The 19,541-nt window shown below is 28.4% G+C and overlaps 1 protein-coding gene across 3 annotated transcripts; it reads right to left on the bottom strand.

Annotated features, from left to right (window-relative positions):
* Nucleotides 1-9,379: 9,379 nt before the first annotated feature.
* LOC105636498 (mitogen-activated protein kinase kinase kinase 3) lies at nt 9,380-12,097 on the bottom strand. 3 transcript variants are annotated; one of them, XM_012219780.4, is made up of 4 exons: nt 11,864-12,097; nt 11,631-11,744; nt 10,544-11,553; nt 9,380-10,340 (listed from the first exon to the last, which is right to left on the bottom strand). In XM_012219780.4, exons 3-4 carry the CDS (start codon nt 11,354-11,356, stop codon nt 9,537-9,539), a joined length of 1,617 nt encoding a protein of 538 aa, XP_012075170.1. In that variant the 5' UTR covers nt 11,357-11,553; nt 11,631-11,744; nt 11,864-12,097; the 3' UTR covers nt 9,380-9,536. The 3 variants fall into 3 exon arrangements, with proteins under 3 accessions (XP_012075170.1, XP_012075169.1, XP_089577165.1); XM_012219779.4 differs by having other exon boundaries at nt 11,655-11,744; XM_089721039.1 differs by lacking the exon at nt 11,864-12,097 and having other exon boundaries at nt 11,655-11,803.
* Between the last annotated feature and the right edge of the window lie 7,444 nt (nt 12,098-19,541).

The raw sequence follows: 19,541 nt of genomic DNA, 5'->3' as shown, positions 1-19,541 counted from the left end.
TTTCTTACTTTTTAAAGCTTTTTAATTATTTATTTAGATAATTTTTTAGAGATAATTATTATTTTAAAAAAATTGGGTTTAATCTCTAACTAATCAATAATTTAAATCCTAACTAATTGATGACTTAAATGAATAAAATTAAAATAATATTAAGTTTAATTTCTAACTAAACACAATAGTTTAAATCCTAAGTAATTGATAACTTAAATGAATAAAATTTATTTATATCCTTTTCTATCTCTTTATTTATCATTACACTTTCTCTTTTCTTGAAAGAAAAATTAAGTTTCAAACTTTTGTTTCTACAAATTTTGTAAATTTCTTCCTTTATTTGTTTATATGTATTTCAGATTTTGAATAAGAATTAAGTTTCAACTTTTGTTTCTACAAATTTTATAAATTTCTTCCTTCATTTATTTGTTTATATGTTTTTCAGGTTTTTAAAATGTGAAGTGACAAAAGCAACTTCAGTCTAAATATATGGCCACCTCTTCTACTTCAATCGAGGTATGTTATATCTTTTCTCAGTTTTTATAAATATATATATTAGGATTGAGAGCCTTTTAATATTTTCCATTATACGATTTATGATTTTATTATTTTTTATTATTTAATGGTACGTAACGGTGAGTGATTTTGAATATTTCATAAATCTATATTTGAATTCTTTATTGGTACAAAAAATAGTATCATGAATTGGATGAGGAAAATTAATTAAAAAAATAAATATTTTTGTGAAAAAATTTTAAGAGTCTAATTTAAATAAAAAAATAAAATTTACTGTCTTAAAGAATTCAAATGCCTAATCACTTATATTTAAATGTTGATTTTATCATTTAAAAAATTATATCAAACATTTTTCTTTTAAAAATTACTATATTATTTGAAAAATTATTGAGACATATATTATCTACGGCTATATCTTAATTTTTGATTTTTTTATTCTATTTTATTATATGATAGGTACTTTATTTACAAAAATTAAGGTTTATTTACAATAGTTTGATGTATCTATTTTTCACTTCTCATTCTTATTTTTTTAAAAAAACAATCAGGGTGCATAAGTCTTTTAGATTATATATTATTGTATTTAGTATTTTTTAAGTCAGAAGAAATAAGTTGAGTTAGGAATAAAAAAATCTAATTGCTCAAGTTTTATAATTTTTAGTCAATAAATTGTATTGATATTTTTATTTTGAAACAAACGTTTATCTTTTTTTTTTTTAAATTTACAAATTAAGATATATGTCTATAAATACCTGCACGCGAAAGCGCGAGATCACAACTAGTATATATATAATTCTGAAGTAAAAAAAATCTTTAAAAATGCTGAATTGACATATTCTTCTTTAAGCATTTCCTTTTTCCTTTTTTTTAGAAATTTTCTACATTTTTTTATTTTTTTCGAGCTAAAAAATTGAATAATTAAAACTTTAAAATTTTTTGAATTTTTGAATTTAAAATTTTAGAGCTTTTGATTTTTTTTTTCTTATCTTATTTATATATCTATATACATATATCTATATATACCTCTTAGTTTCAAAGATTTTTTCATAATGGTTTTCTTCTTTTTTTATTTTTTTTATTATTTTGCTTTTAAATTTGATTGTGCTCTCAAATTTTTGATATATGTTGTTATTATTGTTTCTCATATTTTAAATTGTAAAAGGACGATAATAACAACTTCAATCGATATATATCACTATCACTGTCATTGTTGTGGTGTTGATAATGATAGAATTTGTAGAACATTCACAATTATTGTTGTTAACTTGTACAATGGCTACAAAATCTTTTAATTATATGGGTTTTGTGATTGGTTTGTTACTCCTTTGAAGGTTTTAATTAGGTTGAGTTGTATTGGTCGTGGCTGGAACAAGTGTTTATCATTTCCACAGTGTATAGGAATTACAGATGAATTTGATGTATCTGTTGAAGATTGTGTAGGGTGGTGATGTGTTGATATGGGAGAAAAATCAATTTGATGAAGGGAATTTTCATGTGAAGTAGTTTTTAAGGGGGTTTTAGGGTGTGACTATTGCTATGTTAAAGTGTGTTGTGGACTTTCATGAGTTGGACCTATATCAGTAGTTGGTAAAATTATGGTGTTCATCATCTTGATTAAAGTTCTGGGATAATATAGTTTCTATTCAGAATTTCAGGTTTCAATATACTAAAGGAAAAAAGATTTTCATGGAAAATCATATCTTTGGATACAAAAATAGTATGAGTTTATAGATCATACAGTGATAAGGGAAAGAAAATGGACTAAAACTTTGTTTACTTGGCTCTTGGCATTAACCATACATGCCCATGTATACCTACTGTGATCATCTACTAGAGTTACCATGTATCTTGCACCAGTAATGGATTTAACCCTATATGGGCCCTATAAGTCAATGTGAACCAGATAAAAAATGGAAGCAGGCCATATCTATGAGCCAATTCTGACCAAAGTTCTATTGAACTAGATGTATACAGAAAAGATTCTACTACGTCTTTTAAAATCGAATTTAGTATCTAAGAGAAAATCATAGAACTTGTCCTCATCCACTTATCATACCATGGGGAAATTAGAGGAGGTTTTTCAAGTTTCCTATCAATTAATCCTATCTTGTCTTTGCCTCTAACAGCAACCATTACCGATCTACTCCAAGTGAGATAATTTCGACCAGTTAGAGGTGCACTTACCAATTTCAGACTTGGATGATCTAAATTGGCTAGGGTTAATGCATCATTAATAGCGTCTCCATTGGATCTGGCCATATTCTCGCTTGAATTTAGGTTTTCAGTAACCCTTGCTATTTTTGACTAGTGATAATGCTAAAAATCTAATTGAAGAAGAGAGATAGAAATTATGAGTAATCTTAAGAACTAGTAAGGAGGTGTAAAGAAAGCAGTGATCAAATTTGAGACTAAGCTCTGATACCATATTAAGAAACTGGTGATCAGTTTATAAACAATTCAAGTAATCAAACCGTAAAAGAACTATAACAAGTTCTAACAGATGAGAAGAAGAAAGTATTACTTATCAATGAATATTACGGAGTTAAGTTTGGTCTCTTATATACAAAACTGAGCTAAGAATCCATTAGCTAAAACATATCAAAAACTAACTGTTACACCGTCGGTTGCATAGACACGGACAAGGGACAAAGGATATGAGACATGACATGATACGAATATGGGACACTATATTTTTTAAAAAGTAGGATATCAACACACTGCGATAAATAAGTATAATTTATTAATAATTCAAATAAGTAAACAATCATTTATAATAATAATACTAGTATAAAATTAAAAATATTTAAATTCTTATTTCCATATAATTAGTTAAATCTCAAATTTAACATCATCATTTGAAAATTATAGCATCTCGAAATTGACAATTTAAAGAATTTCAATATCTTGAAAAGAGAACAAATTAACCTTTGACTATATTCCATATTTCAGTTTGTGCAATGCAGTACTGTCCGACTCTTTTTTCATACAAGTCTTGTAAATTACTAATTTCAAATTAACTTTGTGAATTAGTTTTTGAATTCGGTAATAATAGATATATAATAAATTAAAAATTGTATTTTACAAGATAGATTTTTTCATTCTTTTATGTTTCTTTTAATTTCTTATTTTAGCTACTAATAATTGCAAATATATATTTACGACAATAATTTTAAAATTTTTATTAATAAATTTATTTAAAAGTCTAATAAAAATTTTAAACGTATTTAAAATGTTTAATAAATGGTCTCAAAATATCTTAGATGTGTTTTTAAAGTGTACGAAATTAATAAAATAAAATAAATAATTAGGATACGTTTATTAAAATGTTAAGACACATACCGTCCCAGGAGTGTCCATGTCCAATATGGATACACCTCGGTAATTTAACACGATTAGAATAAAACAAAATAACAAGGTTGCGATGTTACGTACTGCTGACTGCGATTGGTGTGTAGCTAGCTGATGAAGTGTCAAGCCTATAACTTATTCAATAATTAAAGGAATTTAGAAAAATATAAAATGCCACAAGCAGTAGTGAATCACTCACGCCCACTCTTCTCCGTATCGTTGCTGCTTCGCATGAAATCTTAGAAAAAGGACTTAGGAAACAAATCCATTTTATGAAAACCAATAATGATGTGTTATTCTACCTCCTCCAATAATATTTAATACATTTGATAAAATAGTTTATTTTATAATATTTATCACATTTATTATTTTAAAGAGTAATAAAAAAAATTTTTTAATGTTTACCTTTATATATAATCAATAATTATTACTCCAATTTAATGGTTTTCTTAGAGAATTAATATTAAATTAAATATAATATAGTCAATTTATTTAATAATTTATTGTAACTTAGATAAATTTAATGGTTTTCTTTAGAGACATAAAATTTTAAATGTGACAAATATTATAGAACAGAGGTAGTAGTGATTAATATAAATAATATACCTTACAAAGTAGCTTTTTATCGAATTGGAAATCCAATCTCCTGATATCAAAACTAAAAACAAAAAGAAAATGGAAATAGGAATTTATTTGATATATCTTTACAAAATTCAAAACTCAATAATATTGGGAACAAATAGAAATATGGTAATTTTTGTGACTGATGCAGAAGTATAAGTTTCAAAAGGAAGTTATTGTTCTTCTATGTTTTAGTATGTTATTTAGAATATCCCTTTTTATATTACGATTTAGTTATTTGCTATTCAGGAATTTATTCTAGCAGGCTTTTAAGGATAGTCCCAAGTATATTAGGATTTAGAATTAAAAACCTTATTCTAATCAAATTTATAAACTGGGGCGAAGCTACCTGGCAATTGCCCCCTCCCACTCTTTTTTTTAAAAAAAAAAAAAAAAAAAAAAAAAAAAAAAAAAAAAAAAAAGATGAAAAATGGTTTGCTTTTGGCTAGGGTCAAATCTTGGTCATCGAAGAAAATATAACATGTCTTTACTGTTTTGTCACCTTAACTTATATGTTCAATTTTTGCAGCCCTTAAATTTAAATCCTAGCTTTGCAGCTACAGCTACTTATAAGGCAGTATGTTTTGTTTTAGGGTTTGTTTGCAAAATTAGCTGTTTGAGTAGTTTTTATAAAACTCTAAAAGCTAAATGTTACATGCGTTAACTTTTATAAAACGTTACTTTAACATCTAAAAGTTAATTCAAACCTTATATCACTAAACACTATAAAAATTAGCATTTAGCTTTTTGATAAAAACTCCTTAAAAAATTATTACAGAACACAACCTTAGAGGCAAATCTTAAATTTCAAAATAAAAGATTAATTCTGGTAGTTAATTTTCCTAGTTGTGTAACCAGAAGTTCCGGTCTATTGAGGTTCAGATTTTGGTCTATTTGTCCTCTCTTTTCGTAGCCTTTTGTTCAAAATTAAGGTTATCAGTAATTGGTTTATAACTGTTGGGGACATTAACCTAGCATGAGTTAATACATAGACAATGGCATCAAATAGAAATTCAATTCTCAATTAAGCAGCAAGATACATAAATTTACCTCTGAATTTTCTTAATATAATCTTGTGTCACTCTCAACTTTTATTTTGGTCTATTAAACACTTCAACTTATAAAAATATATTTATAAAAACACTTTAATTTTCAAAATTATTTTATTAAACACTTCAATTTATAAAATTAGATCAATTAAACACTCATTAAAAAGTTGAAATTTATAAAAATTATTGTTTCAAAAGTCATGCTAACTATATCAAGTCAATATTTTACAAATAAAAATCAAAAATCACAAAAATAATTGATATTAATATCGAAATGTGTGTAATATTATTAAAATTTACAAGTTTAAGTGCATTATAAGTCATCCGCAAAATTTAAGATGTCACAAGGTTAAAGTTGCGATATTTAGGAGTAAATTTATGTATTTAGTTCAATTAAGCTATTAATTACCTCATGCAAGATCAAAGGGTCTATTGGCACTGCCATCTACATTGGTGGGTAAAGAATCGAAAATAGGATTCTAATACTTGGTTCCATTATAAGCATCTTGAAAGAAATTTTCCGATGATAATCCGGCTGAAATTATAGATCATTCAAATAAAATTAGATCTTACAATGAATCACTATGGAAATGTAGTTGTCGAGATTTTGGTATGGGTGTACAATCTGTTGGTATTTTGTATTTGGTAACTATATGATGATTAAAAGTCGAGTACATCGTTTAATCTTTGAACTTTGACAAAAAAATTTTATGACACCTAAATTATAAAATTGACCTTAAGACATTTTGAACTTCACTTGTTGCAATAATTTCATACCTCCTTATTAAAAATAGTAAATTTTAAAATTTTTTGGCTTTTACATGCAAAATATTAATTTGATATGTGGTTAATTCAACTTTTAGAACAATAATTTTACATTTTTTAATTTTCCAATCAAGTGTTTAATTGATCTAATTTTATAAATTGAAGTGTTCAATAGGTTAAAACAAAAATCGAGGTTGTCACATGATTTTTTGTGCAAAATACATAGGTGAATTTATGTATTAAAAAATAACTCACGGTTAAGTAAGTAAATTTAGGACTAATAGATATTTGGGATGATGAGAGAGTATGAAAAATGAAAGGAAATCAAACGATAACATGAAATCCGCTTCCCATCTCTCTCTCTTACGGCAGGCATGATCACAGTTCTAGAATTACCGAGTTAGATTAAAACTGCCGATTTTAAACGATTAATACGGTTTTGGAGCCAACAGTTCTAGTTTTATTCTAGTTTGAAACTAAAATTAGATAATTTATTTTAAACTTTTAAAATTCTTTTTTCACGTAGCTTGAATATATAATAATAAAAAATATTACTATTCAAAAGCACTAAACCAATTGAATAGAAATTTTTGAAATTTATTTCAGACAATTGTAATAAAATAAAAATACAAGTTGGGAGTTTTTTAAAGAATATATTTTTTAAGATTTTCAAATCAAAACTATCTGTTTCAAACCAAAATCGACCATTTCAGTGTTTAAAATTGAATCTTACTACACAATTTCGGTGATAGCTCAGAACCAAGAACCATTTACCACAGTTTAATGCTCTTTTTTGACTAGTTAGTTTTCAATTCGATTCCAATTTGAACCGAATTGCGGTGATCCCTATCCTTTGGTCATGGCTTGTGTTCTTTATAATTGGTTTGTCAGATACTAATAGGCCCCACCATAATTAATGTTATAATTGGTTTGTTTGATACAAATGGGCCCCACCACAATTAATGTGATCTTATCTTGGTTAGCTAAGCTACCAATTCATCAATCTTTCTATATTTTCATTTGTAACCAACCAATTTTTTTTTTTTTTTTTTAATTTTTTTAAAGTAACAAACCAGACTTCATTAAATTTGGTTCTAGGTATAAGCGTTATAACTTATATTAACTCACATTATCTATTATAAATATAAAAAACCTAATAAGTTTTACTTCCTTTGCAATTAAATTTATATTTCTATTATACATCTCTTAACTCTCTTCAGCCTCTATTAAAGTCTCTACTAAAACTTATATACATATACATGCATACACATACATATTATTCATACTTAAGAGACTTAATGGATTCATTAATTATATTTTTGGGTAAATAAATTGCTATTAGAAAAATTCAGGAAAATAATTAATTCGTCCTTGAGGTTTGACCAAACTAACTAAATCATCCCTGCAGTTTGATAATATTAATTAATGATCCCCAAAGTTTATCTTTGTCAAATTACTTGGTCCTTCCGTCTATTTTCTTTAAATTTTTCCATTAAAATCATTAAAAAATACCCTCACACTTAAGAAGGGTAAATACTTAATTCATCCCTGGAGTTTGACCAAACTAACTAATTAAACCCACAGTTGAACAATATTAATAAATAATCTCTGAGATTTACCTCCATCAAATTATTTGGTTATTCCGTTCATTTTCTCCATATTTTTTCATTAAAACCTTAAAAAAAAAAGACTAAAATACTCTAACATTTAAGAAGAAAGAGACTAAAATAACCTAGGTTAGAATTTTCATTTGTCGTGGAGGGAAATAAAGAGTCAGGATATATATTGATTATTTGATTCACCTAAAAAAAAAAAAATGATCGATATATTGTGTCATTTTACTGTCTTGAGCCACTAATAAAAAGATAAAAAAAAAATATACATCAAGTTAATTTCAATAAAAATAATAGGAATTTAATTTTAGGTACAATATTCAAGAGAACAAGTTATTTTATATATTTCGTTACAAACTACAACTAATGAAATGAAAGTAGGAACATAAGAATAGTAAGAATATTTTAGAAAATAAAAATAAATCATTGTTTTTGCAGAATTCCAGTTGTAAATTTAATAAGACTCAATTGTCATTCCGTTATAAAGCAAATAACCTAGGTTAGTTTAGTTTTTTTCTTCTTAAGTGTAATGATATTTTAGTCTTTTTTTTTTCAGGTTTTAACAGAAAAATCAGCAGAAAAGAAGCAGAATGACCAAATGGTTTGACTGAGATAAACCTCATTGATCATTAATTAATATTGCTAAACTGCAAGGATGACTTAGTTAGTTTGGTCAAATTTCAAGGACGAATTAATTACTTTCCATTCTTATATGTCAGGGTATTTTAGTCTTTTTTAAAGGTTTTAATGGAAAAATCTGGAGAAAATGGACGGAAGGACCAAGTGGTTTGACGGAGGTAAACCTCGGGGACTATTAATATTGTCAAATTGCAGTGATGACTTAGTTAGTTTAGTCAGACCTCAGGGACGAATTAATTATGAATTAATTATAGTACGATCCCTATGATTTATGAAATGCAACTAGTTCGTCTCTGTCTTTTTTTAAAATATATTAAAACATCTTTATATTTTACTTCCATTAGACTATAAGGTCCTTCCATCCAATTTTTGCATTTTTTAATGTTAAGTACCTTATGAAATGACAAAAATACCTTTTTATTTTTAAAAATATAGAAACAGACTAGTTGTATTTTTCAAACTATAAGGACCGTACTATAATTTTTTTGGTATAATATTTTAGTATATCTCCTTTGACCTCTGTGTTCTCTTCTTGAATTAACGGAAAAGATATAGAAAATGAACAAAAGAACCTAGTAATATAATGGAAGCAAAACATATAGACAAATTGGTATACTCTAAACAAAATAGGGACAAACTAATCGTATTTCATAAATCACGGGGTCGTGCTGTAATTTTTCCATTGCTATTTAACCCTTGAGAATGTAATAACATGTTTGATAACCACTATGCTAGTAGTTTACTTACTGAATTCACATCTCATAATAGATTCACATGCCTTTCAAGTGTATCTCAATAGCTAATAAGCTAAACTTGGTTATCAGCTCTCACACAAAATTAAGGAAAATCATCTCAACTTAGAACAATAAAACCAATCATAAAAATGTCCCACATAATTTGAATGCATTGTAAAGACATTCGAATAGAAAAAATTAGCACAAGACATATTAAGTTAGAAAAATGATAGACACCCTTAAAATTGAAGTGTTAAGGATCATAGATGGCCTTCCACCTCCTTTACAAAAGGATGGGCTAACAATTGAGCAGTTGTGGGACGATCATTTGGATTAACTTGCAAACATTGTAGAATAAAATCTCTAGAATTAGAGGTGAGAGAATCAGGAATTGAGGGTAACTCACCTTTTCCAATTTTAAACAATGCTTGCTGGAATTCCAGAGTAGGATATGGACGCTGACGAGTCAACATCTCTAACACAGTGCATCCCAGGCTCCATATATCAGCTTGAACTCCATATCCTTTCCTTGAATTAACAACTTCAGGAGCCATCCACCATGGTGTCCCCCAGCTAGACCTAATAAGACCACTCGATTCAATTACTTTCGCCAATCCAAAGTCTGCAAGTTTCACATGTCCACTTACATCAACCAATATATTTGCACATTTAATATCTCTGTGAATAATGTTTTTGTCGTGAAGATACTTTAAACCTTGCAAAATGTGTCTTGTGTAACGAGAGACTTGAGAATCTTCAAGTGAGAATTTCTTATAAAGATTCTCGAGAGAACCTTTGCTTACAAGCTCAAGAAACACATACAGAGTTGAATCAACCTTTTCTGAGCCATAATATTGAACTATATGCTCATGATTCAATTCACTTAGTAATCTAATCTCGTGCTCAATCTTTGTAAGTGAACCTTCACTTAAAAACCTAACTTCCTTTGCAGCGAAAAAGAACCCTTGGGAAGCGAATCCTTCATAAACAAGTCCATATGATCCGCGCCCTAAAAGATCACCCTTTTGCCAATTTTTGATGTCTGGTCTTGCACATTTAGTAGCCTGCCAAACAATTCAAAATGGTTATTCAAGAGCAACTCCATTTGGATGGGTAGCCATTTGAAATGAAAATTTATTTGAACTTCATGTTAGTGCTTTTCTTTTATATTTTTCACTTAGAAACACAAATCAAAATCCATAGAGTTCATCAAAATGCACATCTATATGAATAGACTCTAATAAACTTTTTAAATTTCTAGACTCACCTGGGCAAGGATTGCACGCCTTTCAATTGATGACTCTACAGGTATCTGCCCTTGCTGGAATTGCTTCTCTTCATGACATTCAAGCACATCAGAAAAAGGCAAAATGTTCTCAAGAAATGAAGTTTCCCCAATACCAATGCTAGAATTCTGCAAGTTGGAGTAATCAAAAGGCGGTGCCTTTATTCTAGTATCAGCAGAACATTCCCCGATGATTACCGCTTCCACAAATTTGAGAGATGCAATCAGTATGTCCATATATAAAATCATGAACATATGACGCCTGATTGTTTTCAAAATAAGCAAGTAATTTTGTACCTTCCTGATCTCTAATGACTTTAGAAAGACAAGACACATAACCAGATATAGCAAATCTAAAACCATAAAATTAATATCTGTTTCCTTTTCTTGATGGGACTTCAAGAATTGCCTCTCTTTTCTTTCAAGTGATTCCTCTGTTTCTTCATTGAGATCAGTAACAGTATAATTCTTCTCGTGGTCTTGGGGCTGCAGGCGCTGATAGTGGAAAAACACGAACTCTGAAAGGATCTGGGAATAGAACCAGCAAACAATAATTAGAAGCAGAGTAGCAATCCCTTGATTATGTCGCCACCAAAACACCAAAATACCCATAGTTCGCATCACTGTTCTATGATCCTCCCCAAATACTTCCATCCATACTGCTATTAGTGCAAATAAGTATATAAAGCATTCCCACCACCTTCCATCTATGTCTACTCCCAGTTCTGCCCCATAATAGTAAAAACAGTAATAAGAGATATTCACGATTGCCCACTCTGTCATGCCCAAGTACATTCTGGCCTATTATTATTTTCATGCAGTGTTGTTTGAAGTGAAGCACCAATTTCCTGTCAATCTTTATGTGAAATTCCATGTCTCATCTTGTCTCTATTTTTTTGGTCCTAGGCCTGGCCCTAATTAGACTCTTCAAGCAATGTTATTTCTGCAAAGGTAGAGCAGACCAATCTCACAATTTGAATGAGAAGGGCAATCTGCACCCAAGAAAAGAGATCAAATCACACAACATACAAGCAAACACCAAAACAGCTACAAAGAAAGATATGTATACTTTATACTCAAAATCCAAGAAAACCTCTAAGACATGAGAGAACAAGAATAGAGCTGATACAGCTGCTGCAGAAACAGGGGACCCAAAGCCAAGAGAGGAGATGAGCAGACAAACCTAAAATATCAAATGTTATGAAAATAAAAAGTTAGCCTGCTAATTACTTAGTATTGACAATTGAGAAGTGATTAATCCAAGTGTGAGTAAATTCATATTACTTTATCTTCTGAGTTTACCTATTGTCCACTTTCCAGAAAGCAACACATCTTTACGAAGACCCTTCTTTGTTTAAACAAAGGTGATTTTATATTCCATGAAGCAGCAAACCACATGTTCTAGAGTTGGTCAAAACCCCGTTATATTACACCAAACAAATGTTTAGAATTGGTCAAAACCCCGTCATATTACACAAAACACATGTTTAGAATGTTATATTACACAAAGGACATCTTTCTTTTTCTAAACGAAGGTGCTATTACATCCCACAAAACAACTAAAAAAAAACATCTTTAGAATAGGTAAAAACCCCGTCGTCTCATGTAATATTATATTCCATAAAGCAACAAAGAAGATAATACAGGCTTCTCCAACTACTAACCTACTCTGAGAATTGAGAGATGGAACATGATAGACGGCACGATTCGTTCCAATTCACGACACTATTTTAATTGTAAAAAAGCTGAGATGCGGGGCCATGTATAACGTAGAGAAAGACTTTTTGTGTGGGCTTGAGATTGTAAGAAAAGGATAAAAGGGTAATTTGATTAATGGTCAGTTGCCTTTGAATGTAACACAGAGCCACAAATTTCAGATTTCACCTTCTTAATTCCCCCCCCCCCCCCCTAATTATCAAATTGCGCGCCCCTTAATATGGGAAATTGGAAATTAAATTTCAAATACAAACCATTCTAATTATAATAAAAGAAAAAATATATTTTATAAATGAAAAAAAAAATCCAGCCCAAAAAAATAACAATAAAAAATATATGACATTAGTGAATTGTTGGAATTTTATAGAGAGAGATTTTTGGGTAATAAATTAATTATTATTATTATTATTATTATCCAATTTTTCCTCATATTCATATAATATTATAATAATCTATTTATCTATCTATAATCTATCTATACTATATATAAAAGTGGAAAGGGGAATAAAGGGATTTTTAACAGCGCCCTTAATGAAATTTAAGATATTCTAAAATAACATTAGTTATAGCCAATTAGAAAATTATATTTTATTAGAATATATTTATAAAAATTATTTTTTAAGTCAATCATGTATGGTCTGATAGTCTTTTCATTATGTGAGGAGTGAGAGGTTTCGAGTTTGAATCCTTTCAACTATAAGTGTTTTCACCAATTTGGTGAATGGAGGGTTATTCCTTATTGTGTAGCCCGCCAATATTATTTCAATCCATAAGGCCTCCTAATGAATTTAAAAAATTATTTTTTAGATAAATATATATAGATAATTAAGCATTTAAAAATATAAATTTTATCTTTACTAAATTTATTTTTTATATTTATATATGTATATTTGATTTATTAAATATTTAATTCTTTTAGGATGTAGATAAAAAAATAAAGAAAATATATTCCTTTTATTAATATTATTTTTTTCTTTACATTTGTATGATTTGATTAGATGTATTTTTTAAAAAATAAATTTTTAAATAGAATATATATAATATTTTATTTAGGAGAGAAAAAAAAAGAAAAAGAAAATTATTTTTATTAATATTTTTTCTTTATGTTTGTAAGATTTCATTAGATATATTTTTTAAAAAGTAAGTTTTCAAATAAAATTTACATAATTAAACTTGACAAAAAATTGATTTTTAATTTAAAAATATTTTACTGATATATTTATATATCTATATACATTGAAATATTTTTTTTATTAGGTGAGTTTTGAAAGAGTTTTATTCTTAATAATAATTTTTTATTTTCTTTTTCGTTACTTAATAATTTGTAACTACTATCATTCTACTTTAGTAGGAGATTTATATCCCCTTTGCAATAAATATTGGTCTATTGGTGATTAAACATTTTTAATTTTCTAATTTTCTTGATATTCTTTTCTCTTACATCCTAAATCTATTTGATTTAAAAGAAAATAGTGTTTAGAAAACTAAAAAAAAAACTCTACATAGTTCTGTTTGGGTCACTTTCTAGGGTTTTAAAAATTTATTTGTATGTGCATATGTTCCTTTCTTTGATACATTGAGTAAATAACACGGCTACCATAGCCAAAGTGATTTTTATTATTAATTCAAATCATCCTCTCGTTTCATTTCTTTTACCTAACACTAAAAATAATTTATTATTATTTTTCATTATAATTGTATATAGATATTAATTTGGGATTGATGCTAGGGTTGAAGATTGAGTGGTAACTTGATTTTATTTTGGGCACCTATTAGGGTTTTAAAAATTGCATTTATAAATTAGGGACTAAAGAATTAGGTCTAATGATTGAGTTTAACTTTATTCCAAGACCACTTCATTATATAAAAATAGAATTAGTACATAAGAAGTAGCATTGCGAGTAGTTTGTACGGTAAAATATAATACAAATTAACAACTTGTATTTATTTTAATCTAAATAAAATTTATGCTTTAATATTATATAGATAAAAATAATTAGTATATGACGAGTATGGTTAACGTGCAACGCACATCACACAAAAGACTAGTATATATGAAAGTACGAATGAGGGTACATTGGGTTCCTAAAACGCCCCTACATACTTTAATTGATTAAAAATATTATTATAGATAATTTAGTCTTATTGTAATTAGAAAAATTTTAATTTTATTGATATTTTATCAACAATAAAAATAGTTTAATCCTATTCTAATTAGTATATGATTTAATTTGGTAAACCTAGAGTTTATATTTTGCAACCAATTGCATATATATTGCTCCGTATATTTTGCTTCTTTGTTTTGTCAATATATTGCCAATGGATATAATTAGTTGATATATTAGAAGTCATGGGTTTTGCCAAAATCAAAGCATATGTGTTGCACATTAATGAGCAAGTCAGATCGATTGGGGAGGCATTACAAAGAAAGAGTGGATATGCTACTAATAACTGATATGTGCTATACAGCCACGATATGAAATCGATATGCGACAGGCATTCAACACACTGATTTGAGTGTTTGATTGACATTCATTCACAGTGGATATGTGTCACGACCTGATTCTATGGCTGGACGGGCACTAGGGCTCAGGTAAGCTTAAGGCCCCCGACACTTGTAGTAAGCCTGAAACACTAAAAATTTACTATCTCATATAATTTTAAATATTCAGCCCATATTTATAGAAAAATAAACCTCAAGATTTTATTAAATCTCGGCCCAAATTTATCAGCTACAACATTCCCCAGTTCGGGCCCAATTAACAATACATCACATTTTTAATATGGACTCACAGAATTATATCGTCTATGTTAATACACGACTAATTGTACGCAAATTCTACAACTGCGGAGTCACTAACTATTTGGTATACATAATTTTTTATACATATAATTACATAGTAAAATAATTATGGAATTAGGAAAATTTTCTTCTAGTCCTGCGGCGAAAGAACATAACTTAACCGAATTAAAGAGAAACTTACTTCCTGAAAAATTAAACAAGATATGTGAGCCTTCTAAGAAGTAATACTTATTGCAAATGTATAAATATTTCAATCTAGTCATCTGATTAGTTATATGCTCACGCAGCCAGTCACACAAATGTCATATCACCAGCACCTACAATTATTAACATCTTCACATAATCACATCACGTGGAAATTAGTCAGTGGCGTCACCGAAACCCCGATGAGCCGTCCTCCCACATGGCTCATCAACTCACGTGTGCACCTGGGAGCCAATCCCCCATTCTGGCCGACCGGTATAATCCTCACATAACCAGTCCTTTCATTATTTTTTCAATCTCTCTCTCTCTCTCTCTCTTTTTTTTTTTTTTTATATACCAACAGGAGGCAACCCGGTGGTCTCCATCCAATCTAGATCATCAGGTGCTCACAACAGGAGGCCACCCTGTGGGCTACAATTAAATCTAGATTATCAGGTGCGCAACAACAAGTGGCCATCCTGTGGTTAACGGTAGGTGCACACGGGGCCCGATCTCCCATTTATCCGGCTAACGGTAATTATAATCAGGATCCATATAATGGTAACGGTAAACGGTAAAGGTAATCATAATCAGGATCCATATAATGGTAACGGTCTCACAAACCCATGGTGACCCACTTCATCCCAATTCCACACAAACAAAGCATATCATTATCACAACACAATTAATCAAACATTGCAATTAAATGCAGACATATTGATCAGTTGAACATCGTAATGCAATGCACAATTAGACATCCATTCTCAAATGCAAATAACTAAATAAATAAAAATTAACAATAAACAACAATGATGAAATAAATAAATAATTGAATAATTAAATGAATAATCATGATAATAACATAATTAGAGCACTTTATTTATTATATATCAAGTTATAGTATTAATCTAAATAAACTTATTAATTATGTGTAGCCTAGGTTCTACTGAAATTTTGATAGCATTTCCCCAAAAAATTGGATTATCCACCTGTTTAGATAACACAATATTATTATATATTTATCAATCAATACACACAGCCCATCCGTTGGGCAATCAATCAGCTTTATTCTCATCCTCCTTAAATATCAGTATTAACACCCAACTATACCATAAGTTTATAAATATAACGACTTTCAATCTGTTCCAACAATACTCACTCATATAAGATTATTTGTTAAATCATAAGCTGACCAAATTAATAACTTTATGGTAATTAAATTGTTAAGTTGTTAAAACTCATTTTAACAATAACTATTTATAACTACTATTTATTTAGATTCGATCATCTAATTATCTAACTAATTAATTCCGATTCGTCCTTCACGTTTCAATTTATGACAATTATTCCAAAATGACTTATGTTCTAGATTTTCAACATTAAATGTATTTAGTTAGGTTGAATAGTGATTTTTAATTACGTACTCAACCTAATATAATCACAATTTCTAACAAGTAAATCCTAAGTTCGAATTCTCCTAAAAATCCCCCAATTAAATTCACAAGCTTCCAACCTAATATTTCAAAGTCCTTCGATTAAATATCTATTCGAAATTAACTAAATTAACCCATAAATTTAAATTTCAAATTTATAACACAAATCGGGAAATAGAACTTAAGGCGTACCAATCGAAATTCAGGTGACGATTCCAGGATCCACGAGAGGAGAGGAAGATTCTGTCTCTTGATGCCTCGCCAGAGTGTTGCCGGACTGCCACCGTCGCCACCGTACACGGTGGCCGAAAAAAGCAAAATTGCCCAGAAATTTGCAACGATCATACCATTCGTCTCAAAATTCACCAAGGATTCCATTTCTAGTGTTAGTCTAGTGAGACCAGTCCTCTAATTGGCCGGAACGGGTTTGGCAGTGGTCTAATACCACTATCATCGCTGCATCTGAAGAATTCCAAGATAAACGGCTCCAGCTCACCCGTGTTCAGCACTCGTCTTCGATGGAGGAGAAGGCTGGAGTCGACCGCCGGAGAATCGAACTTGAGATGCGACGCGATTTCCATCCACGAGCTCGCTAGTTTTCTGCGGCTGCTGGGTACGCAGGAACGAAAGAGAGACAGAGGATCGGAACCGCTGCAGCGAGAAGGTGACGGCGAGGAGGCTAGCATGATCGGCTCCGGTGGCTGGAATGGGGAGGGAAGGAGGAGGAGGAGGTCGCACCTTGGAGGAAGAAGAAGAAGAAAAGACAAAAGAAAAGAAAGGAGAATTCTAGAGCTTCTAGACCATTCTGGTTCGATTCGAACCAGTTGGTCTAATTCTATGATTTGGCTCAATTTGCTTAGTTTTTGAGTTTTTCACTTGGTTTTCGAAAAATCGAATTGGTTTACGGGTCCAGTTTAGCAATAATAACATACGAGGTGGTATAATCTCATTGGTTGAAATACAAATTTAGTTTTTTAATGAAAATTCTACAAAATTAAATTTTCTGGTCGTTTCAATATGGGTCATCATTCTAAGCACTAGAGATTGAGAACTTCCCATTGCTAGACTGAGTCCAGATGCCTTTATCAATTATATTATAAGGTACCTTAGTATATATTGTATTTGATTTGATGAATATTTGATTTATGATATTATATTAAATATTAAATTTATTTTTCCGTATTCGTAGCTATAATATATATATATATATATATATATATATATATATATATATATATATATATATATATATATAAGTACGAATTGGGTCATTGGGTTCCTAAAATGCCCCTATAGACTTTTAGTTTTGTTGGTTGATTGAAGGATAATTTAGTCTTATTTATTATATTAATATTATAAATTTAATCTAACTCTAATTAGAAATTGGACTTTAATCCTATTATAATATGATATCAATTTATTATTTTTATTATATTAATATTACAAATTTAATTTCATTCGAATTAGTAATTTATCCTATCATACCACTATATATATATGTTTGGTTTGAATTGCTTTTCACTATCAAAAATTTATTGCCTTTCACTATCAAAATTTGTTACATCAAGCTTTTGCTAATTTAGAATTATTGAGTTTGCAATCATGTATACTTTTTGCAGTAAGTATAATTTTAACTTTCTTTATTTAAAAATTAATAGAATAATTTTTATTATATATATATATAATAAATAACTAAGAATATAGAAAAAAAATTTAAAATTTAATATTATATATATAATTATTCAATTGTATATGTAATCATATGAAAAGGAATATACATTGGAAAATTTTTTTCAATCAAGTAGCATTGTTATTATATCCTTATTCATTAATATAAAAATTAACATTTTTGAGTATTATATATAAAAATTGATATAAAATTACATTATATAATAAATGAATAGAAAGTGTATATATATAACGTATATAATATTTTATATATTATTATTATTAAATATTATAAAGTATATATTAGATCCTAATATGATTCATTTAGAAATATTCAATTTAAATTTATATTTTAATATATATTTATTTTTATATATTGAATTCATAATATAATTTTTATTTAGTAATTTCCATTATATTAGAAATTCATAATGTTAGTGAATAAAAATTGTATCAGAAATTCAAATATATATTTTAATAATTATTCACTAAGATATTTTTATTATATTAATCAAAGAGTTTCTATTTGCATTTAAAATAGGAATTTTAATTTATAATAATAGTGATATATAAAAGTATGAATTGGAAAGAAAAATGTTGGGATTAACCAAGATACCCTTATTAAATTTAGAGATGAAAAAATATTTTTAAAGATTTAAATTTTATATTTAAAAAATTAAAGAATAAATAATAAAAAAATTAAAAACTTGGTGAAAATAATCAAAGAATGTATTGCTATCTATATAAGAAATAAACCTAGAGAAACAAGATTAGAGAAAAATTAAAAATCCTCATTGCTACTTCAACAATGAGTCTATTTCTTTAAACTAATATAAATAGTTTGTTTAATGAACTTAGACTACTTTTTTTAGATTCTTTTGAGCCTAAAAAAAAAAAATTTCTTCTAATGCAATGATGGAATGTATAAGCTCTCAAGTCAAGATATATATTACATTCTTAGGCGATAATGAGGATTATATGAATTGCATATAATTTTTATTAATTATTATAATTGAATGCCTTTTTCTCCTTTCTTGACTATTATACACTAAAAAAAATCACTGAATTGGACCAACAAATCGGTGATAAAATATAAGAAATCGGTCGCTAAATGGACTCGGCGACCGATTTGTTACAGACATGAATCGGTCGCAGAAGTGGGCATCGCAAATAATTT

The sequence above is a fragment of the Jatropha curcas genome, chromosome 5 (assembly GCF_041381405.1).
Source record: "Jatropha curcas cultivar XTBG-Jc1 chromosome 5, XTBG_Jcur_1.0, whole genome shotgun sequence".
NCBI classification, from domain to species: Eukaryota; Viridiplantae; Streptophyta; class Magnoliopsida; order Malpighiales; family Euphorbiaceae; genus Jatropha; species Jatropha curcas.
This window is presented reverse-complemented; position numbering and strand designations above follow the sequence as displayed.